This window comes from Dipodomys spectabilis, unplaced genomic scaffold, assembly GCF_019054845.1.
Source record: "Dipodomys spectabilis isolate Male_0828 unplaced genomic scaffold, ASM1905484v1 ptg000228l, whole genome shotgun sequence".
Classification (NCBI taxonomy): Eukaryota; Metazoa; Chordata; class Mammalia; order Rodentia; family Heteromyidae; genus Dipodomys; species Dipodomys spectabilis.
In genome coordinates this window covers 9,608,216-9,636,145 of record NW_024870905.1, presented here as the reverse complement: position 1 = coordinate 9,636,145, position 27,930 = coordinate 9,608,216, and the positions used below count along the sequence as shown (strand labels likewise).

General features: G+C 47.3%; 1 protein-coding gene across 2 annotated transcripts; it reads right to left on the bottom strand.

Annotated features, from left to right (window-relative positions):
* Positions 1-423: 423 nt before the first annotated feature.
* On the bottom strand, positions 424-27,930 carry Ctxnd1 (cortexin domain containing 1). Of its 2 annotated transcripts, none has more exons than XM_042697759.1 (3): positions 27,872-27,930; positions 18,645-18,691; positions 424-1,223 (listed from the first exon to the last, which is right to left on the bottom strand). In XM_042697759.1, exon 3 carries the CDS (start codon positions 1,160-1,162, stop codon positions 983-985), a length of 180 nt encoding a protein of 59 aa, XP_042553693.1. In that variant the 5' UTR covers positions 1,163-1,223; positions 18,645-18,691; positions 27,872-27,930; the 3' UTR covers positions 424-982. The 2 variants fall into 2 exon arrangements, with proteins under 2 accessions (XP_042553693.1, XP_042553694.1); XM_042697760.1 differs by lacking the exon at positions 27,872-27,930 and adding an exon at positions 24,819-24,833.

Below are 27,930 nucleotides of genomic sequence, written 5' to 3'. Positions count from 1 at the left end.
AACCAGCTATGGCTGGGCACCGGTAGCTCACGTCTGTCATCCCAGCTACACGTGAAGCTGAGATCTGAGGATCATGGTTCGAAGTCAGCCCAAGCAGGAAAGTCTGTGAGACTCTAATCTCTAGTTCATCATCAAAAACAACCAGAAGTGGCACTGTGGCTCAAGTGGTAGAGTGCCAGGCTTGAGCAAACAAGCTCAGGGACAGCTCCTGGGACCTGAGTTCAAGCCCTAGGATTGGTAAGAAACCAAGAATAAACAAGCACAGAACTCAAGCTGCTACAGTGCAGTCGGAAGAAGGGGGGGGTAAGCACCCCCACCCTATCACAGGGACAGACACAGGCTCTGCGTCATGTGCACAGTATTAGGAGTTGGACCCAAAACACACGCTCAGAAAGGCTGGCACAAACAGAGGAGGAGGATGGCTTCCAGGAAAGTGTGGGTGCAGCAGGGCCACCCCCAATTCCTTTATCTTTCTATGTGTACATGCTTCTACCATTCACATATTATTTGTAACAGGAAAAATATATCCTTCTATAATTTAACTTCCAAACAAAACGAAACAGACCACTAGTTGGAAGCAGCCTGTGCGCCTTTGTGCTGTTGTTATGGGGGGAAGGCACCCCAGTCCTCTGTGTGCCCCTCACGGCCTTCCCCCTGGCCAGGCCCTGGGACCGGGGCTGGGCTCCGGGCATGGTCTCAGCACCCGTGTGCTGCTGTGCATTTGAAGGTCCCGATCTCTTTGAAGGGGAGTTGGCCATGCGGGGTTCACTTCCCTGAGGTGCACAGGGGGTGGAGGAGAGGCCACTGGGGCCTCACAGCAGCCCCCCTGCCTGGAGCCCCAGGAGCCCCGGACCCGTCCCCGGGCCACTGTGACCCGTGCAGGCCTCGGTACACCCCCATGGTCCAGAGGTAGGATCCCCGCGGGCCTCTGGGGTGGGGGCCAGGTGGGGGACCAGGACAGGGCTGGGGCCCCCTGGGGGCTTCAGTCATCCAGGTGCTGCTCCTCCCAGGTGGACGTGGGGATGGCGCTGTAGGGGTCCATGATAACCTTGGCACAGCGGATGATCATGACCACCAGGAAAAGGCAGAGGAAGACGAAGCAGGCCAGGGTGAGGCCCTTGTCCACGTCCACGTACACGGGCTCGGGGCTCGGCTCCTCCATGGTGGGGCAGAAATGGGGGCTCCTCCTCTGGCGTGGGCTCAGCCTGGACCATTTTCCACCCCTGGGGAGAGAGCCGGGCAGAAAGAGCACAGCCATGACTGTTCGTGGTGACTCAAATCTCTGTTTTCCATTGTGGTAATGCAGATTGAATGCTGGGTGCTCTACCATGTGAACCATGCCTTCAACCCCCTTTTGTGTTGGTTGTGTGTGTGTGTGTGTGTGTGTGTGTGTGCTGGTACTGGGGCTTGGACTCAGGGCCTCACATTCTCATTCTAGGGAAGGCTGGTGCTCTACTGCCACTTGAGCCACGCCTCCACGTCTGGCTTTTTGTGGCTCAGTGGAGATAAAAGTCTCATGGACTTTTCTGCCTGCAGTGGCTTTGAATTGTGATCCTCCTATCTTAGGCTCCTGAATAGCTGGGATGACAGGCATGAGCATCAGCGCCGGACCTTGGGGTATGTGTGCCAGGCCTCTGCGGAGCCCAGCGACACAGTGTGAGAGGTACAGGTGTGGCTGGAAGCGTGGTTCCTGCAGTCAGACGGCTCCGCTCTGCTGTACATCCTAGGCCTTGGCAACTGAAACTGAACATGGCCAGCCAGGTCCATGCAGGTGCGTTGCCCGTGCATCCCAGGGCAATTCCATGCTTTCTCTGGGGCTTGATTTTCTCTCAGCCAACCTGTGTCATAGGATTCTGAGTAGTAAAAGCAATTCACCAGCTGGACACCAGTGGCTCACGCCTGTCATACCAGCTACTCAGGAGACTGAGATCTGAGGATCATGGTTTGAAGCCAGCCTGGACAGGAAAGTCCATGAGAGACTCTTACCTCCAATTAACCAGCAAAAATACCCAAGTGGTGCTGTGGCTTAGTGGTAGAGCTCTAGCACTGAGCAAAAGACGCTCAGGGACAGTGCCCAGACCCTGAGTTCAAGCCCCACAAACAGCACAAAATATAGTAATAAATGAAATAAAATAAAAACAATTCACCTAGCCACTAAGAGGCTTAGATCTGAGGATCTCAGTTCAAAGCTAGGTCAGTCAGGAAAGTCCATGAAAATAAACATCTTCAATGAACCACCAAAAAAGCCTAAAGTGGAGCTGTGGCTCAGGTGGTAGAGCACTAGCTTGAGCAAAAGAGCTCAGGGATAGCACCCAGGCCCTGAGTTCAAGTGTAGGACTGGCACACAAAGAAAGGAAAGAAAGAAAAAGAAATGAAGGAAGGAAGGAAGGAAGGAAAAGAAAAAAGGAAGAGTGAGCCAGGGGCTGGTGGCTCATACCTAACTCACACCTAGACTCACATCTAGTTACTCAGAAGGCTGATGTCTGAGGATCGCAGTTCAAAGCTAGGCCACACAGGAAAGTTTCTGAGACTCTTAGCTCCAATTAAATCACAGTAAAAGTCAGAAGTGGTGCTATGACTCAAGTAGTAGAGTGCTAGCCTTGAGCAGAAAAGCTGAGAAACAGCACCCATACTCTGAGTTTAAGCCCCAGGACTGTAACAGAAAGAAAGAAAGGGGAAGGAAGGAAGGAAGGAAGGAAGGAAGGAAGGAAGGAAGGAAGAAAGGAAGGAGGCAGGCGGGCCCTGGGTCAGTGTTGGGAGGAGGGGAATGGATGTCACTAGAGCAGATGACAGTGTGGCCAGTGTGACACTGAGCACAGCACCACATGGAGCTGTGGCCTGGAGGGTGGCTGGGACGGAACTGAACAGAAAAGACGAGTTGCTCCCTGCCGCCATCTTTACTGGCAGGAGGCCTAGGCTGGCTGCTCCTTGCTTGGTGCTGGGTGCTCAGTGTTCCATGGCTTTGGCTCATGGTCAGTTTTTGAGGATACTCACATCAGAGCTGAGCTCCTAGAGGGACCACAAACATTGCACTCCATCCTCAACCAGAGCCTCAAGGGATCTTTTCCTGCGGTCCCCAAGTCCTTCCCCACCTCTGCAGCTACCCTGCCTGGCCACCCTGCTTGGCAGGGTGCTGCTCCAGTCCAGTCCCACTGCTGTTACTGTGTGTGTGTGTGTGTGTGTGCACACGTGTACACACACGTGCACACACAAACACACATGCACTTTTTTTGTTGTTAGTCATGGGGCTTAAACTCAGGGCCTGGGCACTGTTCCTGATCTCTTTTGCTCAAGGCTGGCACTCTACCACTTGAGCCACAGTACCACTTCCAGTTTTCTGGTGGTTCACTGGAGATAAGAATCTCACAGACTCTCCTGCCCAGGCTGGCTTTAAACAGTGATCCTTAGATCTCAGCCTCCTGAGTAGCTGGGATTGCAGGTGTGAGTCACCAGCATCCAGCTTTGTTATGATAGATAGATAGATAGATAGATAGATAGATAGATAGATAGATAGATAGATAGGCAGTAATTATTATTGCATATTGATGTGTGAGTTCACACTTCTTGTTGATGAAATGTCCTTTGCATTGTCATTTTATGTTTATGTCTTGTACATCTTCACCCTGCCATTGTCTCCCATCTCAACCAATGGAGAATGAACAAAACTCCTTTCCTTGCCCTATATTTCTTATTATTTGTTTTTACTTGATTGTTTGTTTTTTGTCAGTTGTGTCCCTCAGCTCTTCAGCTCAAGGCGAGCACTCTGCCACTTGAGCCACAGCGCCACTTCCGGTTTTTAGAGTGGTTTATTGGAGATAGGAGTCCCGCAGAGCCTCCTAGTAGCTGGGATTGCAGGTGTGAGGCGCCGTGCCCGGCCGGGACCTTATACTCTTGCTCGGCTTTTTCACAGAAAGCTAGTACTCTGTCACTTGAACCATAGCTCCACTTCAGTTTTGTTTTTCTTTTCTGATTAATGTAGATAAGAATGTCACAGTGTTTCCTGACCAACCTGGCCCTAAACCTTGATCTTCAGATCTCAGCCTCCTGAGTAGCTTGCATGACAGGCGTGAGCCACTGTACGTGGACTGTCCAATGTTGCTGGAACAACCCAGCTCTGAGAACAACACAAAGACACTTTCAGACATTAAAGGACTTTTGAATACTTGTCCTAGGCATGCAGGATATCCACACAACTAGCAACAAAAACAAAATGTTCCCAAAGAGTTACTTCTACCACTAAGAAATGAATCAAAGGGGAGAGTTCAAGGAAGGCAAGGCATGCAGACAACAATAAAACCAATGAAGCAAGCTGGGTGCTGTACTCCTAGCTTTTCAGCAGGCTGAGATCCAGAAGATGGCAAATAGAAGGCACCCAGCCCATGTTTGGCTTTACAGTGAGAATTCCATGGGATTTCAATAAAAATGTGGTGGTGAGGAGAATGGTAGAAGGAAATTATTTGTAAAGTGCTAATAAATATTATTTATAAAGTATTAATACATATTTTTAAATATTGGTAGAAAAATATAGGTTCAGATATGTGTTTGTACATCTAAAGCAAACACTGTTAAAAATGACAGAAAATATTCTGTCTGTAATCCTAGCTACTAGGAGGCTGAGCCCTGGGGAATCATAGTTCAAAGCCAGCCCAGACAGGAAAGTCCATGAGACTCTTATCTCCAATGAAATACCAGAAAACCAGAAGTGAAGCCATGGCTCAAGTGGTAGAGTGAGAGCCTTGACCAAAGACACTGAAGGAGAGCATGAGGCCATGAGTTCAAATCCCAGTGTTGGTGCAATTTTAAAAAAAGAAAATATTTGATTAATACTAATTAATGCTGTAGTAGACTTTCCATTGCCTGTAAAGAATTAACATTATTGCCGGGCGCTGGTGGCTCACGCTTGTAATCCTAGCTACTCAGGAGGCTGAGATCTGAGGATCGAGGTTCAAAGCCAGCCCGGGCAGGAAAGACCGTGAGACTCCTATCTCCAATAAACCACCACAAAACCGGAAGTGGCGCTGTAGCTCAAGTGGTAGAGCGCTGGCCTTGAGCTGAAGAGCTGAGGGACAGCGCCCAGGCCCAGAGTTCAAGCCCCACGACTGACAAAAAAAAAAAAAAAAGAATTAACATTATTTTCAGATGTTCACAGAACAGAAACTGATTAAAGAGATTTATACCAAAAATACCTACAAATTGCAGAGTGGAAGTTTTCTAGCCTGCTTCTAATCACAAAGCAGCACACAAATGAATGAATTAACAACCTTCTTGATTTGAATAACATTAATGAGTCTGTGAGAAAATTAAACTACCCTTACAGAATATTTAAAAAATCACTATAATGAAAATAACATATAATTAAAATGTATCTAGCAACCAGGAGCCAGTGGCTCATGCCTGTAATCCCAGCTATTCAGGAGGCTGAGATCTGAGAATTGTGGTTGGAGCCAGCCCAAGCAGGAAAATCTGTGAGTCTCTATCCCCAATTAAAAGCTGGAGATGGAGCTGTGTTTCAGTGGTAGAGTACCAGTCTTGAGCAAAAAAGACTAAGGGACAGTGCCCAGGCCCTGAGTTCAAGCCCCAGTACAGTCACAAAGAAGCAAGCAGCAAACAAACAAAAAAGAATTTATGGAGTGAGGTGGTGATTGCTCTCAACCACACACACATTAAAAAAAAAAATCATGACTTTCATCAGTGAGCAAGAATTACTACCCACAGTGAAATAAATCATCTGAAGAAGTGATATAAACACTTTGAAAGCCATGAGGAGCTGCCTGTAATCCTAGCTACTCAGGAGGCTGAGATTTGAGGATTGTGGTTCAAAGCCAGCCCGGGCAAGAAAGTCCATGAGACTCTTATCTCCAATTAACTACCAGAAAACTGGAAGTGGCGCTGTGGCTCAAGTGGTAGAGCGCTCGCCTTGAGCTGAAGAGCTGAGGGACAGTGCCCAGGCCCAGAGTTCCAGACCCTCGACCAAAGGAGGAAAAAAAAAAAACCACACAAGGATGAGGCATTGCAAAGTCAAAAGCAGACGTTAATTGATAAGACAAAACCAACAACTAAAAATGACTTCCAAAGTGATTTCTTTGAAGCAGTTTGAAAACAAAGTTTGAAAAAGTTTACTCTAGGTAAAGAGCCAGATACACAGTATTAGGAATGAGACAGGGGATAGGAGCACAGAGAGATTAAAAACACAACCAGAGCCAGCGCTGGTGCTCACGCCTGTAATCCCAGCCACTCAGGAGGCTGAGATCTGAGGACTGAGGTTCAAAACCAGGCTGGGCAAGAAAGTCTAGGAAACTTATCTCCAATGAACCAGCAAAAAGCTGAAAGTGAAGGTGTGGCTCAAGTGGTAGCAAAAACACCAAGCACGAATGCAAGGAGCTGAGTTCAACACCAGTATCCGCACATACACCTATACACATGCACATGTACACACATGCACACATGTGCACACACATACATGCACATTAGAATATTTTAAGTGTATTTGTATTTTTATTATACACCTGTTCATATACTACAGAGTGTTAGTTCCTGTGGACTGTTTATTTATTTATAACTTTATTTATCTATTTATTTACTGTGCCAGTACTGAGGTTAGAACTCAGGGTCCCGCATGCTTTTCCTTAGATTTTTTGCTCAAGACTGGAGCTCTACCACTTGAGCCACAACTCCACTTCCAGCTTTTTGCTGGCTCACTGGAGTCTCATGAATCTGTCTGTGGGCTGCCTGGGAACTGTGATCCTCAGATCTCAGCTCCTGAGGAACAAGGACCATGGGCTGGTGTGAGTCACTGACCTCTGGCTGTTTCCTGTTTTTGTTTTTGTTTTTTTGCCCAGTCCCGGGGCTTGAACTCAGGGTCTGGGCACTGTCCCTAAGCTTCTTTTGCTCAAGGACAGCACTCTACCACTGGAGCCATAGCACCACTTCTGGCTTTTTCTGTGCATGTGGTACTGAGGAATCGAACCCAGGGCTTCATGCATGCTAGGCAAGCACTCTACCGCTGAGCCACCTTCCCAGCCCACCTGTGGTTTTGTAACATTAGATGCAGGTGGGTGAGCACCATCCTGAAGCTGGCTTTCCTCTGCTCAGTGTGAGGACAGATTCCCATGGGAATCTGTGTCCCTTCCTTTTCACCCTGCACGATATTTAGTGGTTGCACCAAGATGGATTGATTTTCTTCACCAAAGACTGGACTTGGATGTTATTTCAAAATTTTATGGGAAAAAAGAACACAAAAAACTTGAGTGAGTATTCTTGTGTAGGTTTCCTTGGGCTGGGCTTTTTCCTGGGGCATGCATGAATGCACTGTTGAGCATGGCATTTTCCCGCTGTGCACCAGGGCTATCTCTAACTGTATTAGATTTTGCCTTTCCCCTCACAAGTGCTTGTTCACATCCCACTCACGCCGCAGAAGTCCTGGGGTGTCCTTCGCTTCTACTCCTGCTGTTCTAGCTGCTGCCATTCGATCATTGTGGACTTAATTTTCATTTCTCTCTGCCTGTCTATTGCATGCTCTCTCTCTCTTTCTCTCTCTCTCTGCTGCTCTTCTCTCTTCACTCCCTCCCTCTTTCCCTTCCTTCTTCCTTCCTTCCTTTGATTTTTTTTTTTAACTCAAAGCTAGCACTCCACACTTGTGCCATACTTCCACTTTCAGCTTTTTCGGTGGGTCAGTGGAGATAAGAATCTCATAGACTTTGCTGCCTGAACTGGCTTTGAACCATGATCCTCAGGTCTCAGCCTCCCAAGTACGTGGGCTTACAGCAATATGTCTCGTATTTCTTCTTTTTCATGCTGGCACTGGGGCTTGAACTTAGGACCTCATGCTACTGTTTAGCTTTTTCACTCAAGGCTGGTACTCTCACTTGAGCCACAGCTCTACTTTTTTTGTGTGGGTTGCAGGGCTTGAACTCTGGGCTTGGGCGCTGTCCCTCAGCTCTACAGCTCAAGGCTAGCGGTCTACCACTTGAGCCACAGCGCCACTTCTGGTTTTCTGAGTGGTTTATTGGAGATAAGAGTCTCACAGACTTTCCTTCCCAGGCTGGCTTTGAACTGCAATCCTCAGATCTCAACCTCCTGGGTAGCTAGGATAACAGGCGTGAGCCACTGGCACCCGGCTTACTTCTGTTGTTCTGCTGACAAGTTGGAGATCAAGGTTCATGGGTTTTATTGCTAGGGCCAGCCTTAAACCTTGATCTTCAGATCTTACCCTCCTGAGGAGCTAGGATGACAGGCATGAGCCACCAGTGCCTGCCTTACATTCCTGTTGGGATGAAAGATCAAGTTGTGTATCTAAAAATGCAAAAGATGCATTACTTATAGGTTTTTTAAATCCCATTTAATGTTTATTTCAGACAACAAGGCATAGCTAGGCTGATGTCTGCCTCCTCCTCCTTCTTCTTTTTCTTTCTTCTGCCAATCCTGGGGCTTGAACTCAGGGCCTGGGTACTGTCCCTGAGCTACTTTTTCTCTCAAGACTAGCACTCTACCACTTGAGTCACAGCACCACTTCCAGCTTTTTCTGTGTATGCGGTACTGAGGAATCGAACCCCTGGCTTCATGCATATTAGGCAAGCACTCTACCACTAAGCCACATTCCCATGGCTGGGTCTTTCTTATTATTGAAGCTCACCTCTCACACTGGGCTGAGGGAGCTGGGGTGAGGGGGAGAAGCCTCCAGTCTGGGGGAACAGACAGTGACTGGAATTTTCGGTGGTTCAGAAGGAAGATCTCTTCTTTTTCAATTTTTTTTTTCTGTACTGGGTGTTGAATGCTTCTATTCATTTATTAATGAGTCTTGGCTATTTCCTAGACACCTTGATAGACATCCCTGAATTCGCAGATTCATTTATAGACTTCGTGAGTAGATAGGACAGCTTGTGATGAGAATTAATTCCATTTCCAGTGCGGCATTATCCCACTCGGCCAGCCAGTGTGCACGTCATTCTCAGTGCTGCCATGCGGAGTGGGGGGCTCCATGGCTAAGACTTTCTGTTCTCATTATTTAAATATTCATAACCTTTCAAATGTCAGCCACAAACACCCATTCACACACTTCTGTTGAGAAAACTTGTCCAAGATGTTACAATGTAGGAGAGAGATTCCTGCATATCACTTCTATATCTCTCTACAGAGTATGGAGATGTGTTTGTTTTCTATGGTGCTGTATCTTTGATCTTCTTATTACTATTATTATTAATAATTATTATTTTTGTGCTGATATTGAGGCTTGAACTCAGGGCCTTGTGTTCTCCCTTAGCTTTTTGGCTAAAGGCTGGCGTTCTGCCACTTGAGCCACACCGCCACTCCTGACATTTTGCTGGCTTAATTGGAGATAGGAGTCTCTTGGACTTATCTGCCTGGGCTGGCTTTGAACCACAATGCTCATATTTTCTGCCAGTATTTTTTTGTGCTGGTCCTGGGGCATGAACTCAGGGTCTGCTCTCAATCCCTTAGCTTTTGTTAAATTCAAGACTAGCACTCTACCACTTGAGCCACACCTCCACCTTTGTCTCAGTGCCGGTTTTACCTCTGTCTCTGTGCTGGTTAATTGGAGATAAGAGTCTCTCAGATTCCTCTCTGGTTCTTTTTTGTTGTTGTTGTTGTTGGTCGTGGGGCTTGAACTCTAGGCCTGGGTGCTGCCCTGAGCTCTTTTGCTCAAGGCTAGTACTCTACCTCTTTGAGCCACAGCACCACTTCTGGTTTTCTGGTGGTTAATTGGAGATAAGAGTCTCGTGGACTTTCCTGCCCAGGCTGGCTTTGAAACACAATCCTCAGATCTCAGCCTCCTAAGTAGCCAGGCTTACAGGCATGAGCCACTGGTACCCACTCCTTCTGGTTAGCTTTGACCCAGGATCCTGAGATCTCGGCCTCCAGAGGAGCTGGGACCACAGGTGTGAGTCGCCAGCACCCGGCTCCTCTCTGCCATTTTTGCCCTGCTGTGTTATATAACGTTCCTTGTTCCCACTTGTCCCTCCATGCAGCTAGCGGCTCATTAAGGACGTGAATGCGGCTCTACACCACGGGAGAAATTTATGAGCCAAGTCCTCCAAATTGTTCTGTGCTATGCTAAATAAAGAAGGAAATGAGAAGAGCTGGGGAAAATTTCTTCTTGAGGAAACAGCAATCATTCTGCTGAATCATCAGATTTTTGACTGGCAGGTGCCAGCCCCATGGCCTTGTCACCACACTACCTGTGACATGCTAATCCCGCTCCCACAATGTCACCCCCAATGACCCAGACCCAAGGTCACACACCCTGGCAAGAGAAAGAGACAACACACTACGTTTTTGTAAAAATCATTTCCTTCTAGCAAGACAAAAGCTTGTGCACAGTGAGAAGGGCCTTTGGTTATTTTTCATGTGTGTGTAGTATGTGTGGGGTGTGTGTGTGTGTGTGTGAGTGCTGGTACTAGGACTTGAACTCAGGGCCTCACACTCTTGCTTAGTTTTTTGTGGTTTTTTTTGCTCAAAGCTGGTGCTCTACCTCTTGAGCCATACCATCTGGACTTATCTGCCTGGGCTGGCTTTGGACCACAATCCTCAGATCTCCATCTCCTTAGTAGCTGGAATTTTAGGTGCGAGCCATCTGGGCCTGACTTATTTGTACATCTGTTGACATTTCCACTTGTGTGTGTGTGTGTGGGGGGGGTCATTTATACATCGCATTGAGGCTGCTCTGCTCATCTGGTTACGTGAGCTCCCAGTGGCACCCCAGCCCCAGGCCCCTGGGTGGTGTGGGGTTTCTGGGACAGGGTGGGCCTGGGTCAGCAGTGGCCCTGGTGTGCTGGATGGGTGGAAGGAAAGCAGGCTGCAAGGGGGGGTGGTCAGGCCAGTAGAGGGAGGAGGGGCAGTGAGGTCTGCAGGGCCGTGTGCAGGCCCTGGCTCTGCAGCCCCTTCTCATGAGTCTCAGAGAAATCACTCATAAAGATTCATGTGTTTGAAGATGTCCAACCGTCTTGGCACAGACCATTGGCTAAAGATATTTTTAGGAAATGGAGATTATAATTATAGTATAATTGCCATCTTAATCCATTTTATCTCATGTAATTACTTTCTTTTGGTGTTACTAAGTATGGCAAAGAGATTTTAACTCTGTGTGTGGGGAGGGGCAGGTGGGTGGTGTGTATGGGTGGGTGGTGTGTACTTCAATACTGGTGCTTGAACTCAGGGCCTGGAAAATGCCCTTTAACATTTTTTGCTCAAGGATGGCACTTTACCACTTGTGTCACACCTTCCACTTCTGGCTTTTTGCTGTTTAATTGGAGAGTCTTCTCTGTCTTTGCTGGCTTTGACCCATTATCCTTAGATCTCAGCATCCTAAGTAGCTAGGCTACAGGTGGGAATAAATCATGCCTGGCTAAAGATTTCTTTACTTTTTTTTTTCTTTACTTAAAAAAAATAAAATAAAAAGTAGTCCTGGGGATTGAACCCAGGCCTAAAGCATGCCAGGAAAGTGCTCTACCTTTTGAGCCATGCCCTCAGCGCTGTGTGTGTGTGTGTGTGTGTGTGTGTGTGTGTCCTGGGGCTTGAACTCAGAGCCTGGGTGCTGCCCCTTAGCTTTTTTTTTTTTTAACTTTTCTTTGCTCAAGGCTAGTGCTCTACCACTTGAACCACAGCCACACATTTGGCTTTTTGGTGGATAATTGGAGATGAGTCTCCTGGACTTTTCTGTCCCAACTGGCTTCAAATCACAAGTCTCAGATCTCAGCCTGCTGAGCAGCTAGGATCAAAGGATTACAGAATTGTAGCCAGGGTGACAAATGTTGTGAGCCACAATGCTTGGCTGAATATATATATATATTTTTTCCGGTCATGGGGCCTGAACTCTGGGCGTAGGCACTGTTCTTCAGCTCTTCAGCTCAAGGCTAGCGCACTACCACTTGAGCCATAACGCCACTTCCAGCTTTTTTCTTTTTGCTTATGTGGTGCTGAGGAATCGAACCCAGGGCCTCATGCATGCAAAGGCAAGCGCTCTACCACTGAGCCACCTTCCCAGCCCCTACATATTTTTTTTAATGGAATCAGTCTTTCTTCTCCAAACCATATGACTGAGTTGGGTGACATCAATGATTGGTCTGGAGACACTGTGACAGCTCTGGACCCTGAACCTTCCCAGAAGCCCTCCACACTGCCCCTCCTGCCTGCACTGGCATTGGGTGCCAGACAGCCTTCCACTTCGCCTTTCCAGTGGTGTCTAGGCACCAGAGCTGCAATGCATTAGTGGCTGACACCTTTCATCTAAGATACTCAGGAGGCTGAGATCTGTGGATCAGGGTTCAAAGCCAGCCTGGGCAGTAACATCTGTGAGACTCTTCCCTTCAATGAACCAGCAAAAAGCCAGAAGTGGAGGTGTGGTGCAAGTGGTAGCGTGCCAACCTTGAGCACAGAAGCTCAGGGACAGCACCCAGGCCCTGATTTCAAGCCCCAGTACTCACACACACACACACACACACACACACACACACACACACAAATGGGGATAATGATATCCTAGTAAATCTTTCAGAGGAACGAAGTAGACTGGGCATCTGAAGTGCCGGCCAGCGCTTGGAGTGAACACTGAGCAGAACGCCAGCTTTGGTGTGAATTGCACTTCCACGCCTCCCACTGAAGGTGTCACACCTCAGCTGGGGGTGAAAGATGCTCCTGTCCACAGCCCTCTGATGAAGTCTCCAAGGGTCATTCTCATTCCTCCCTGCCCCATGGGAAGCTCTGTGGGCTGTGGCCTGCATGGGAGGGCCAGGATCTGCACTCCTCTGGCTCAGACCCTGCTGATACGAACACTCAGCAATCTATGCAAACCACATTCCCCAGCCCCGCGCAGCAGCCCGGGGAAAGCGAGGCACCTTGTGGCTGGCTCTGGTGTAATTCACCTGCCTTATCTCATTCCTCCCGTGCACAGGCCTCACAGGCAAGCAGAGCCGGGCACTGCTGGGCTCACACCTGTCACCCTAGCTACTTCAGAGGCCGAGATCTGAGGATCACAGTTTGACGAGAGCTTGGGTAGAAAAGTCTGTGAAAGACTCTTATCTCCAATTAACCAGCAAAAGGCCAAAGTGGAGATACGGATCAAGTGGTAGAGTGCCAGCTTTTAGTGAATAAAAGCTATGGAACAGTGCTCAGTCCCTGAATTCAAGCCCCAGTGCACCCTTTCATTCTCTCTCCCTCTCTCTTTCTCTCTCTCCCTCCCCACTCCTCAATGAAATCCAAAAACAAAGACAGCCCGCCATCTTTCCTGGAAGGGGTTATGACCCTCCAGAGGAAAGACAGATGCTGGGAAGGAGTTGTTTGGAACATCTCCTTTGAGACCTGAGACATTTTGGTGACACATGGAAACCCAGAGCATGCTTTGTCCTCGTGCAGGGGGCTGGGGGAGGAGGGGGCAGTGGGGGAGGGGACAGCTGGGGGGAGGGAAATGGGGCTTCTGGAGTCAGAGTAGAGGTGTAGGGGGCAGCAGGAGGAGGCCATGCCACACACAACATGAACCAGTGAAAACCAGAGCCCACGCTGGAACATTCTGGTCACCTGTGCCAAAAATCTCCCCTTCACCCCACTGCTCAGGCTAGGTACGCTTCTTTTTTGTGCCAAACCTGGGGCTTAAACTCAGGGCTTGGGTGCTGTCTCTGAGCTTTTTTGGTTCAAGGCTAGTGTTCTACCACCTGAGCCACAGTGCTACTTCCAGCTTTTTGGTGCTTAATTGGAGATAAGTGTCTCATGGACTTTCTTGTCTGGGCTGGCTTTGAACCACGATCCTCAGATCTCAGCCTCCTGAATATCTGGGATGACAGGTGTGAGCCACCAGTGCCTGGCTACTGTGGACGTTGTCAAAGAACCGGCACCACTGTGGTACAGACAGCAGCAGGCCACGGTGAGTCTCCAGGGTTTGAGCTGGGGCTGTGTCTTTTGGAGGCTGTAGCTGTGGGCAGATTGCAAGATCTCTCTGTCCCTTGCAGTCCCCTGCGAGGGCATATAGAGCTGGTTTGGCTAGACAGGCAGAAACCCTTGCAGCCTGGCAGCGCCAAAGGAGAACAAGGCTCAGGTCTCCTGTGCTCCTCCATGTGGGGTGTCATCTGGGTCACCCTGGTAGGGAGCCCCAGAAAGCCTAGGGGAGTTGGGCAGGAGGAGACTCCCGGGGGAGGTGTACAGGGGAGACAAGACAGGCGGCTTCTATGCCAGGCCAGGCCGGGGCCCTGGCTCCAGGCCTCCCAGGCTCAGTCTCGGGGCACCTGTCCCACATCCACTCATCTGCATAACCTACTTGTAGACTTGATTGACAGGGCAGCTGCGCCTGGGTGGGGCACTGGGAGCCAGGAGGCTGCAGGGGAAATCGAGTCCCAGTTTCCGTTTTCAATGCAACTTCTTCCCTCTTCAGGGCAGTGAGGGGTGGGCTGGGGGAGTCCCTGCTCTGCTCTAGTGGAGTTCGGTTGTAGAGACCCTTCCTGTCCCTTCTGCCCCTTCCTTGTCCTTTCCTGTCATGTCCTTGTCCCCTTCCTGTCCCCTGCCTGTCCACAACAGGCTTCATGTGGCTCTGCCCCTTGAAAACTGAGAATCCCTTGGAGCACATTGCTTAGCTCCTTCAAACCTCAGCTTACCTCTGAAAAATAGGTACCACAGGAACCAGCCATGGGGTGGTAAGGACCAGACGCTTGCCAAGAGGTCAGGGGCACTCATCCACAGACCACTGCCGTTCAGCCTCAGCTTTCTCTAGGAGCGCTCAGAACCCCTGAAGGGTCGGACTTAGTGGGTCATTTCCTGCCATGATGAGGAGATCACTTGGATGCCTATGGAAGTGGGGGCTGGACCCCTCTGGGGGTTCAAACTGCTCCTGGATGGGGTTCAGCTGGGTGGGCAAATCACAGCCTATGACCAACTCAGCCCCTTTGCAAGATAAGAATGCTTTCTACATTATGGCCCCCACCATCATCCAGCCACTTAGAAGGCTGATCTGGAGAACTAAAGTTCAAAGGCAACCCAGAGAGGAAAGTCTATGAGACTCTTACCTCCAACTAGCCAGCAAAAAGACAGAAATAGAGCTGTGACTCAAGTGGTACAGCACCAGCCTTGGGGCAAACACCAGAGTGTGAGGCTATCAGTTCAAGGCTCAGCACTGACCCACAAATATAAAGGTATATAAAGATATAGAGAGAGACATACACATAGATAGATATAGATAGATACAGATATAGACATACCTCTGCGCATGCATGCGCGCACGTGCACACACACACACTCACCCATACACACAAGACATCAACTGCTGATTGTCTTTGTTGCCTCAGGAAGGAGGCTGTGCCAAAGGCAGTTGCCGGCAGGACCAGTGTCACTTGGCACTGTCAGCAAAGTCTGGCACGAGGTCCTGGTTCAAGGGTCCCTATGTTGCTCTGATGTTGACAGAGTTCCTAAGTGTCAGCCCAGGGAACCACACACCTGAGGGAACTCCACAATGATGGTTGGCAATTCATTTTAAGTTAAATGCACTTGGTCCAAATTGTGTAATAAATTGTGTAATAAATCTACTTGCTGTGTACACAAGGGGAAACCTAGAGGAAGAGCTACAATAAGTGATGTGGCAGATAGCTGCTTCTTTCTGCTACATTTTTTCAGCATATTAATGGTATATTTTTATAGTTATTAACAATATATTTATAACTTGCTCAATTAGAAAAAAAATTGTGTGTATTCCTGTACTGGGGCTTCAACTCAGCACCTCGGTGCTGTCCCAGAGCTTTTTTTGCTCAAGGCTGGTACTCTACTCCTTGAACCATAGCTCCATTTCTGGCTTTTTGCTAGTTCATTGGAAATAAGTCTCATGGACTTTCCTGCCTGGGCTGGCCTTGAACTGTGATCCTCAGATCTCAGCCTCCTGAGTAGCTAGGATTGCAGGCATGAGCCACTGGCACCTAACAGAGAAGATTTTTCCCCTGGGGGGAGAAATGTATAAGAGGAAAAGAGAGGCTGGGATATTCTCATAGTAGAGCATGTGCCTCAGATTGTAGGGTCAATCTCCCTGCACCAAACCCAGAAAGCAAACCAACAAATACAAATGGCAAACAGTTATTTTCTGAATCCATAGGATCTCAGCTCATAAGCCATTAATATGTTTGTCCTTCAGAGGCAAATGGTCTAATTCCAAAGTTCACTTTACATAAAGATGAAAGTAACAATAACAACAATAGTAATCATGATAATGAAAACACCCACAGGCAGATGGACAGAGGGCCTTCCTGTCATTCTACGGAAACCTGAAGGATTTTGAGCTGCCTGTAATGGCAGAGCTTTGAGGGAGAAGTTAAGCAAGAGCACAGAGACGGAGACAGACAGACAGACAGAGATATTAAGAGATTGATATCAAGATACTAAGATATTAAGAGTGAGATGTTAAGAGATGTTAAGAGATATTAAGATATTAAGACTATTAAGTGGTATTAAGAATCACAGACTCAAACTTTAAAGTTTGAGAATCACAGAGGCAACATAGTCAAGTTTGGATTGCTTAACCCTCACATCCTGTCTGGACAGATGGGCAGCGTCCTGGCTTCCCCTCTCAGAACCACTGCAGCAGCTCCTGCGGGGCTCCCGCAAGGACATCCTAGTTTTCTGATTTCTACAGACATCATGACACAATAGACGTCAGACCTGCCTCGGGCTAATGTCCCCAATCTTGTGTCTACAATCACAGAAGGACAAACAGAATTCCAGAAGGTCCAGCTATGATGTCTTTTGTAAGCATTGCTCATGCACAGCAAAAGTCCAGAAATCAGAGCTATCCAGGTTCTTTTTGTTGTTGGATTGTGTGTGTGTGTGTGTGTGCGCGTGTGCGTGCGCGCGTGTTGGCACTGGAGTTTGAACTCAGGGCTTCACACTCTCTTAACTTTTTTGCTCAAGGTTGGTGCTCTACCACTTGAGCCACACCTCTACTTTCTGGCTTTTGGGAAGTCAACTGAATACAAGATTCTTAAGAGATTTTCCTGCCCAGGCAGACTTTGAAATACAATTCTCAGATCTTGGCCTCTTGACTAGCTGGAATTACGAGGCCTGTGCCACTAGTGCTTAGCTAGTGATTCATAAACTTTAGACAGTTTGTTAAAAATGCACACAGCCAGATCCATGCCAGGAAGGTGTTCATGATCAGTCACCTTTGAATCTCCATATTGTGTGTGTGCGCCAGTCCTACGATTTTGAACTCAGGGCCTGTATGCTGTCTTTGAGCTTTTTTGGGGGGGGGGGGTCCGGTTGTGGGGCCTGAACTCTGGGCCTGGGCGCTGTCCCTCATCTCTTCAGCTCAAGGCAAGTGCTCTACCACTTGATCCATAGCGCCACTTCCAGCTTTTTTCTTTTTTTGCTTATGTGGTGCTGAGGAATCGAACCCAGGGCCTCATGCATGCAAGGCAAGCACTCTACCACTGAGCCACCTTCCCAGCCCCTCCTTGAGCTTTTTTTGCTCAAGGCTAGCACTACCACTTGAATCACAGTTCCACTTCTGGCTTTCTGGTGGTTAACAGGAGATAGGAGTCTTATATAGCTGGATGCTGGTGGCTCACATCTGTCATCTTAGCTACTCAAGAAGCTGAGATTTAAGGATTGCAGGAAAGTCCATGAGACTCTTATCTCCAATAACCACCAGAAACCTGGAAGTGGAGCTGTGGCTCAAGTGGTAGAGTGCTAGCCTTGAGTGGAAGAACTCAGGGGCAGTGGCCAGGTCTTGAGTTCAAGCCCTACCATGCACCCAGGCCGGCTTCGAACTGCGATTCACAGATCTCAGCCTTCTGAGTAGCTAGGACTATAGATGTGAGCCATCACACCCATTTGCTTGCTTCCATTTATTTTCTTTCTCTCTTGTTCTTTTCTTTCTGCCTTCCTTCCTTCCTGCTTTCCTTCCTTCCTTTTTTCCCTCTCTTTTTCTTTCTTCTTTCATTTTCTTTTCCTTTCCCTGAAATTCTTTTTTTTTGGGGGGGGGTCTGGTTGTGGGGCCTGAACTCTGGGCCTGGGCGCTGTCCCTCAGCTCTTCAGCTCAAGGCTAGCGCTCTACCACTTGAGCCACAGCGCCACTTCCGGCTTTTTTCTTTTTGCTTATGTGGTGCTGAGGAATCGAACCCAGGGTCTCGAGCATGCAAGGCAAGTGCTCTACCACTGAGCCACCTTCCCAGCCCCCCTGAAATTCTTTTCTAATATTATTTATAAGTAGTTGTACCAAGGGGTTTCAATTCAACACACCAGATGAGATTAACACATTTTGATCGGCATTACCCCTTCAGTCCTCCTCCTCCATCTCTTCCAACTTACCCTGCCCTCAAGTTACTTGGCTCTATGTTCATATATGCACATTCAATGTTAGGACTGTTTTTGCTCACCTTGTCTCTATTCATCTGTCCCAAAACTAAACACAGAGCTAACCTATGATCCAGTGACACTACTCTTGGACATTTATCCAGAGTATTCAGTCAGAACATGGTAAAGACACTTGTATTTCCATGTACATTGTTGCACTATTCACCATAGCTAGATGCCTTTCACATACATAAGTACAAATATATATATATATGTATATAAAACCACAAGACATATATACAAATGCATATATATGTAAAACCACACATATCATATTATATACACATAGATACACATAATGAAATTTCACTCACCTGTCAGGAAGAATAATTCTATGTCATTTGCAGAGAAATGGATGGACCTGGAAAACAATATGTGAAGTGAAGTAAGTTGAGCTTAGAGAGACCAGGGACACATTTCCTCCTGTAGGTGGAAGTTAGATCTAAGTTATAAACAGATGGGAAAACATGCCCAGGGTTGTGTAAAAATACACAGCTAGCCGATGGACTGGGGCATGGCAAATGCAGGGTGGATTCCAACTGTATAACTCGTGTGCACCAACAACTTACAGCTTAACCAAAGGAAATCTGTCATCTTCCTAAGAGGTGAAATCAGAGAGATCATCGAACGAGTAGATCAGGAGCTACCCGGAGGCTGAGCTCTGGGCATCATAATTTGAAGGCAGCTTAGGATGGAAAGTCCATTTGATTCTTGTCTCCACTGAACCCACAAAAATTCAGAGTGGAGTTGTGACTCACATAGAGAGGACCAAGACAGCACCCCAGCCCTGAGTTCAAGCCCCACATGAGCGCACACAGAAAAGTAATTTAGGCACATAGACCTCACGAAGCATGATGTATGAACTCCCAGCAATGTTCTTATTTTGCACCACAGTTGTTAAAGATGGCCATGTTCCTCATCCTGACAATCTCAGAATGAAGTTAATAATATAGTTACTGGGACCTGGAGATCCCTGCTTGGCTTGAGGGCCTGGACTCAGGTTGGCTTCATTATAGCAACTTTTATAGACACCCCAGCTCAGGGAGAGGGTAGGGTAGAACAACACTCAATTTTCCCCTCTATTGGAGTGACCACATATCCATTTCACATTACAATTGATTAGCAATGTCTGCTCTGGGCAGGTGAAGCCAGAGTGGCAAATGCATGCCATCCATTTAGAGTGTTCTAGATTCAAGGAAATTCTGTTTGAGCCAATAAGTCTATAGAACCAAAGAGAGCTGAGTACAATGATTAAGGTCTTATAGTATCCAGCCAGTTGTGGACTATCAACCTGTGGATGACAAACAGGTGTCAGCGTGCTGGCCACCTCTTTGAACTCATCACAGTCACCTGAGCATGAAAATTACTTTTCCATCTCTCATATCCAGCACAGCCTGGACTGCAAGGGGTGGCAATGCAATCCCCGTGTTTTCTGGCCCTGCTCCCATCTCCTGGATGAATAAAGGTCCTTTCCTCCTCACCATCCCCAGGAGAGGAGGGCAACATTATTTCTGAGTGCTTGGAATTCTAATGGGCTTCGTGTACAAGGTACTGGACCTTTCAGAGAGGACACAATACTCTCCTCAGGGCAGGGTGAAATACACAGAAAGCAAACAGTGCATCTTAAGGCCATTTCCCAGGGTCCCGGGGTCTATACAGGTAAGTTTGTGAGACTCTAGACTAAGTGAGAAAATGCCTTTTCTTTTTATTCCTCTGTCTGGGGCTTGTCTTTGCCAGGTGAGCAGTTAAAAACTTCGTTTTTTCCATAAATCTATATAATTTATTATAGCTCAAGAATAAAAGAGAAGACATTTGGAAACTACTAGGCAGGTACCTGTTATTCACACCTATAATCCTTGCTATCCTTGCTGAGATCTAAGGATCCTGGTTGGACACTAACCTAGGCAGGAGTGTCCGTGAGACTCTTTCCTCCAATTAATCAACGAAAAGATGGAAGTTGAGATGTGGCTCAAATGGTAAGACATCCATCTTGGGTGAAAAAGCAGAGATAGCATGCTAAGCCCCAAGTTCAAGCCCCAGGACGAGCACACATACACATGCATGCACGCACGTGCACATGCACACACGCACGTGCGCGCGTGCACACACACACACACACACACACACACACACACACACACACACACACACATCTTGACAGCTAGGTGTAAGAGGGCCAGAAAGATGCATGAACCAAAAGAGACTCGGGTCAGCAACTGAGCAGTCCCCCAAGGAAGGGGTCTGAGACTAACCCCTAATAACACTGGCTGGGTGTGGGGGGCGGGGTGGAGAACATCTGTGTAGCACCTGCCACAACCTTTCAGCAGCTCTGAATTGAAAAGGGAGGCTGGGAATTTGAGGGGGGTAGGAATTCCACCGGAAGTGCTCCCCCCCTTTGGTGACATTGTTCCCTTGGAATAAGTCCCTAGGGGGCTTAAAGTGTCTTAGCTGGGGGGCGTTGTGGGGGGTGGGGTGGGCCCTGGAAGGGAACCTTGGAGTGTCCAGCCATATACCTGTGTTGAGGAACACAGAGGAACTTTTCTAAGGTAGAGTGAGGTAGCTGAGTAGCCTGTAGGAGGGACTTGACTGTAAAGACAGGTGTGTGAAACACTATTGTGTGCTGGGTTCTTTTACAGGCTTTGCTTGGATTTCCCGTCCTTAAGGAAGGTCACAGTTTCCTAGTCTATAAATGTGGAAACTGAGTCTCAGGGACAGAGAACTTCCAGGAACTCACAGATGCAATTGTGACCATATAGACAGAGAGGCCTCTCCTTGGGTCCCCAGTGTGGATTCTCTCATTTAATTCAAGCTCTGCAAAGCAGAAATGGTCATGACAGTTAAAAGAAAATGCTTTTTAGTTTGTACTAGTCCTGAAACTCGAACTCAGGGCTTCATGCTCTTACTTGACTTGTTTTGCTCAAGGCTTGTGTCCTACTGCTTGAGCAATGCCTCCACTCTTAGCTTTTTGCTGGTTAATTGGAGATAAGAGTTCACAGACTTTGCTGACTGAGCTGGCTTCAGATCTTAATCCTCAGATCTTAGCCTCCTGAGTAGCTAGGATTACAGAACTAGGATTACATTGTTGCCTAACACTGACTTAAAAAATTGAATATTGATTATCAAAGGTTTTCACCTTTGAGTTATCACACACAATAGCTATAACCTCTTCTCTTCAATATAGTTCTGGAATTCTTAGCCAGAACAATAAGGCAAGAAAAGGACATAAAGGAGATTCACATAGGGAAAGAAGAAATTAAACTTGCAGATGTCATGATCTTATATAAGGACCCAAAAAAATTGTACTCCCAAACTCCTAGAACTAATAAACCACTTCAGCAAAGAAGTGGAATACAAAATTAATCCACAGAAACCAGTAGCCTTTCTGTAGGCCAACAATGAACAAGCAGAAAGGGAAATCATAAAAACAACCCCATTTGCAACAGCCTCAAAAAAATCCCCCAAACCCAACAACCTAGGAATTATCCTAACCAAAGATCTAAAAGATCTCTATAGCGAAACCTATAAAAATCTAAAGAAATCAAAGAGAACATCAGGAAATGTTAATACTTTCCATGTTCATGGATAGATGGAATGTTTATTGAGAAAATGGCCATACTGCCAAAAATGATATACAAATTCAATGCAATCCCAAAATAGAAAAAACAATCTAGTCAGGCGCCAGTGTCTCATGCCTGTAATCCTAGCAACTCAGGGGGCTGAGATTTGATGAACATGGTTAAAAGCCAGCCCAGGTAGCAAAGTCCATGAGACTCTCATCTCCAATAAACCACCAGAAAAACCGAAGTGGTGCTGTGGCTCAAGTGGTAGAGCAGTAGCCTTGAGCTGAAGTGCTGAGAGACAGTGCCCAGGCTCAGAGTTCAAGGCCCACGACCAACAACAAAAAAAAAACAAAACCCAAAAATTCACATGGAACAACAAAAGACCTAGAATAGCCAAAACAATTCTAGGCAATAAAAAGCAATGTGGGTGGTATCACAATGCTAGATTTCAAGCTCTACTACAGAGCCATAATAACAAAAACAGCTTGGTATTGGCACAAAAATAGACCACAAAGCTAATGTAATAGATTAGAAGACACAGAAATAAAATACAGTCATCTGATATTCAACAAAGGAGCCAAAGACATACAGTGGAAAAAAACATAGCCTCTTCAACAACTGGTGTTGGGAAAACTGGGCAGCCATATGAAGAAAACTAAAAGTGGATCCCTGTCTGTCACCATGCACCAACATCAATTCAAAGTGGATCAAAGATCTCACAGTCAGACCTGAAACTCTGAAACTACTTCAAGAGTGAGTAGGAGAGTCATTAGAACTTCCTGAACAGCGTCCCAGGGGCACAACAGATAGGAGAGAAACTCAACAAGTAGGACATTAAAATAAAAAGTTTCTGCTAAGGACATAGTTACTTAACTAGAAAGACAACCAACCAATTGGGAAAAGATTTTACCAGCAATATATAAGGCACAGGCTTAATATCCAATATAGACAAGAAGTTCAAGAAACTAACTCCTCCCAAACTTAATATACAAATTACTAAATGGTCAAGGTAGCTAAGAAGAAAGTTCTCAGAAGAAGAGGTAAGAATGTCAAAGAAACACATGAGGAAATGCTCATCATCCCTGGCCATAAAGGAAATGCAAACCAAAGTAACTCTGAGATATCACATCCCAGTTAGATTGGTTAACATTTTGAATTTTAACAAGTGCTGGCCAGGATGTGGGCAAAAGGAGCCCCACACGGCTCGTGGGAATGTAAACTCTAGAAAGCAGTCTGGAGGTTCCTCAAAAAACTAAACATAGACCTTCCCCACGACCCAGCCATACCACTCCTAGGCATCTACCTGAGCATCATGAGCCAGGATATGATAAGGATGCCTGCACATTAATGTTCCTTGCTGTACTATTCACACTAGCTAAGATATGGAAATAGCCCAGATGCCCCACAATAGAGGAGTGGATCCAAAAAATGTGATACCTACACCCAATGGAATTTTACATAACCATTAGAAAGAATAAAATAATGTCATTGCAAGGAAACGGATGGAACGAGAACAAATCATGTTAAGTGAGGTAAGCCAAGATCAGAGAGACAGACGGCGCAATGCTCTCCCTGATATGCGGAAGTTAGATCTAAAGCGCACTGGGATAGGACAAATTACACAGGATTCTAGATACTCACACACAGGGAGACAAAAAGAGGATAGTCTTAGGAGAGAATCACAAAGGTGCAAAGCCCAAGTGCTCCTTCATGTGTAGATAAAATAATATACACACTGAAACAAACTCCAAAGATACAGAAATAAAGGTCTTTTTTCTTAATTTGTTTTTTATTTTTCTGATGACTCTGTATTCTTTACCTTATATAGGGTGTATGCACATCCATATCTGTAAGGGGGGGGCACAGAGTCCAAGGAAAAGGGGTTAAAAATGCAGCAGTGGAATGCACTGGACTGATGAAAGCGAGGTATGCAGCTCATTGGTGGAGATGGGAGAAAATGAGGGAACGGATGACATTGTGCGAAAGGAAATGTACTTACTACCTGATATATGTAGAAGTAACCCCACTGTTTATCACCTCTAAAATAACAATAAACTAAAAAACCCAGCAAACAGTAGGTACAACCTAGGACTGAAGAATGTAAACTCTAAAATAGATATCCTCAATTAACTCTGAGTAAGTCAAGTCACTTTTGTGGTCATTCTTTTTTATTTTGTTTTTGGTTGGTCATGGGGCTTGAACTCAGGGCCTGGGCTGTCCTGAGTTGTCCCTGAGCTCTTTTGTGCAAGGCTAGCACTCTACCACCTAGAGCCACAGTTCTACTTCTAGTCTTCTGCTGGTTCATTTGAGGTAAGAGTCTCACAGACTTTCCTGCCTGGGCTGGCTTTGAACTGAGACCTTCACATCTCAGCCTTCTGAGTAGCTAGGATTAGAGGTCTGAGCCACTGGCACCCAGCTAATTTTTTTTTTAATCAGGAAAACAGGGATAAAAAATATTCTCAGAGAATTAAATCACATACATACATACACACACACCTACATAAAAAAATGTTGTCTGGGTTCCTCATGAATGAAACAGACATTATTGATTATCCAGGGGCTTTACAACCAACTCAACCAGAATGGCTGGGTACGAGTGGCTCATGCCTGTCATCCTAGCCACTCAGGAGGCTGAGATCTGAAGATCATGTTATGAAGCCAGTCTGGGCAAGAAAGTGTGTGAGACTCTTATCGCCTATTAACCACCAAAAATTCAGAAGTAGAGGTGTGGCTCAAATAGTAGAGCACCAGCTAAGGGATAATGCCCAGGCCCTGAGTTCAAGTACCAGTACTTGGCGTGCACACACACACACAGGTATGCATGCACACATATGCGAAGCAGAAAAACAAACAACAATAACAGCAACAAAATTTTAAAAAGGAAAAACAAGTAAGTGAGAAAAAACCAAAGTGAGAAAAGCAGCTTACCGAAGGTCACCTGAACAGTGGCTGAGCGGGGAATGAAGATGTCCTGCAGGCCACAGGCACATCTGTGCTTTCTTTTTATGGACATCAGGTCACTAATTTTCACTGGTTTTTTTACTCTAAGTTGACAGGAAACACATACATTCACTTTGCCCAACACTCTCATGCTACAAAATACAAAAATCCAAATTATATATATATATATGCACGCCAAAATGCTGTGTGTGTGTGTGTGTGTGTGTGTGTGTGTGTTAGTCCTAGAGCTTGAACTCAGGGCCTGGGTGCTGCTGTACTTTAGCTTTTTACCACCTGAGCCACACATCTCATGGACTTTCCTGTCTAGGACAGCTTTGAACCAGGATTTTCAGATCTTAGCCTCTTGAGGAGCTAGGATTACAGGTGTAGCCACTGGCACCCAGCAATGTTGTTATGTTCAATGGCAAACACAGTTACCCAGATCATTCACAGACATGGACCAGTTCCAGAGCTTTTGATGCCAAAATTCAGAGTCATTATACTATTCCTTCACATTTGAACTTATTAAAAGCATTAACCTAGAAGGCCTGGACAGCTGACAATTTCATAAACATCATCTTTTCTCTCTGGCAACAGGACATTTTCCTTGACAGCACTTTGTTTTCCTTTTAGGTATTGGAAGTAGCACTGCACTTGGACAGTAATCCCTGCCTGGGAGACACCTTGAGGCTGCGGATTTGGGGTGAGCGCTGTGGAAATGGGCTGTGGGAGTGTAAATATTTGTACAAGACAGATGAACTAGTCAGGCAGTCTCTCCGGAATGCCTGTTTCACTGGTCCAGTGAGAAAACAAACTGGAAAGACGAATAGCTCTCTAAGTCAGGACAGAAGCCAAACATTGGTGACTCAGGACAGAAACCCCAGCCACTCAGGAGGCTGAGAGTAAAGGATCAATGCTAGAAACCACCCGAGGCAGACAAATTTGAGAGACTCATCTCCAGTTAACCAGCAGAAAGCAGAAAGTAGAGTAGTGATTCATGAGTAGAATGCCAACCTTGAATTGAAGAGCTAAGAGGGCAGAGCCCTGAATTTAAGCCCAGTACTCCTCCCCCCCCACACACATGTGCACACACACAATTTGCTATTATTTTTCCACACTGATTTGATGCCAGACATTATCCTTCTTGCATTCATCCCTTGTATTTCATTCAGAAAGAATTACTGGAAGAAAGTGATATACAAGTAGTCTCTTGGAACAAGAGTATACCAGAGCAAAGACTGTCCAAACAAATGAAACAGCCTAGTCACCATTTCTCTCTGGGATGAATGTAAACTCCTTTACCTCTGAGCTGTTTCACTAAAGAGCTGAGTTTTAGGTTGGGCTTGCTGCCCCACCCCTACCCCCTCCATCCTGCAAGATGATGCCTAATAGCTTGCATTGCACCATTCCTGAACATGCCAAAACCCAGACTACAAATCACACATCAGAAGCCTGGGAGGGCTCTGCCATATTCTAAATTCACATGGCAGGTTTCCGGAGATTGCTAGTCAGGCCATTCTCATTCAGCTCAAAGCAGTGGCTTGCTAGTGTGTGTGTGTGTGTGTGTGTGTGTGTGTGTGTGTGTGTGTGTGTGTGTGTGTGTGTGTGTGTGTGTGTGTGTGTGTGTGTGTGTGTGTGTGTGTGTGTGTGTGTGTGTGTGTGTGTTGGGGGAGAGGGGAGGGAGGATTCAACATGTAAGTCCTAGAGCCTCTAACTCCAGACCCACCAATCCAGGGGACAACATGGCATCATAATGTCCAAACAGAAACTTCCTTCCTCTGGCTGGAATCTGGGAAGCTCAAGTATAACCAAAACAAGCATGTGGATGTGAATGCGGAGGGGGCTCTGAAGGAACTTCTCCAAGGGAGGGCAGTACCAAGACCAAGACCACAATCACCATCACCACCACCACCACTACCATGGCCACTACTACTGCTATTATTGTCTTAATTGCTAGTAGTGGAGCTTGAACTCATGCCAGAGGCCCTTCCCTTAGCTTTGGCTAGCACTCTACCACTTGAGCTACACCACCTTTACTTTCTGGTGGTCCATTAGGGAAAGAGTCTCAGAGACTTTCCTGCCTGGGCTGGCCTTGAAGGGTGATCCTCAGTTATCAGCCTCCTGAGTAGCTAGGATTAGAGACTCAAACCACCATTGCCCCGCAGGAGTTAATATTATTATTGTTATTAATGTGTTCTCAGCCACATCTTGACAGGCTGATGTGACACTGGTGCTTCCAGGGACGATGGGCTGTCACCTTGGATTTTCTGATTATTCCATTTCTAGAACTTTCCCTGTGAGCAGTAGCAGAGTCTGTTATCCAAGCTCCATAAAACATCGCCAGAACCATCACAGTCTGCCCGTACAGAAACATCTGTCAATAAACCCATCATCGATCTAAACATTTGAATTAGGCTTTTCCTAGTAGCTCAGGACAAAAACGTAGCCAAGATTTGACGTTTCTTTAGTAAAACTGCCATCGACAGAACTTTTCCCAGAAGTTATATCAAGGTATGACCTTCATTAACGAGAGGTGGGGGGAGAGGGAGAGAGAGAGGAAGAGAGGGAGGGAGGGAGAGAGAGAGGGAGGGAGGGAGGGAGAGAGGGAGGGAGGGAGGGAGGGAGGGAGAGGATTCCTTAGTATTTAACTGTCCACCACAGAAGGACAATTTCTAACTTCGATCTCTTTCCACTCTCCATCCCCTTCCTCCCCGCCAATCCCCCCACCGAAGACCCGCGGCCGGGCCCGGGGCGGCGCGGGGCGCTGGAGCGCGTGCGGCTCCCGCTCCGCACCGCGGGCCCCTCGGACCCGAGCCCCCGGCGGTCCGAGCCGCCGCAGCGCGGGGCCGGTGCGGTGTCCGGGCCGGACCGCTGCCCGACCCCGCTCCCCGCTCCGCTCGGAGCCCCAGACGGCCCGCTGGCCGCGGGAGCAGCCCGGCCGCCCGGAGCCCCGCGCGAGGCCGCCCCGCACGGCGCCCGCCGCCCGCCCGCTCCCGGCCCCGCTCGCCGCCCGCCGCCCGCCCGATCTCCTCGGCGCCTACCTCGGCCCGGCCGGTTCCGGGCGCTCGGGGTCCCGAGTCCCGCGTGCTCCGCGCCGGGG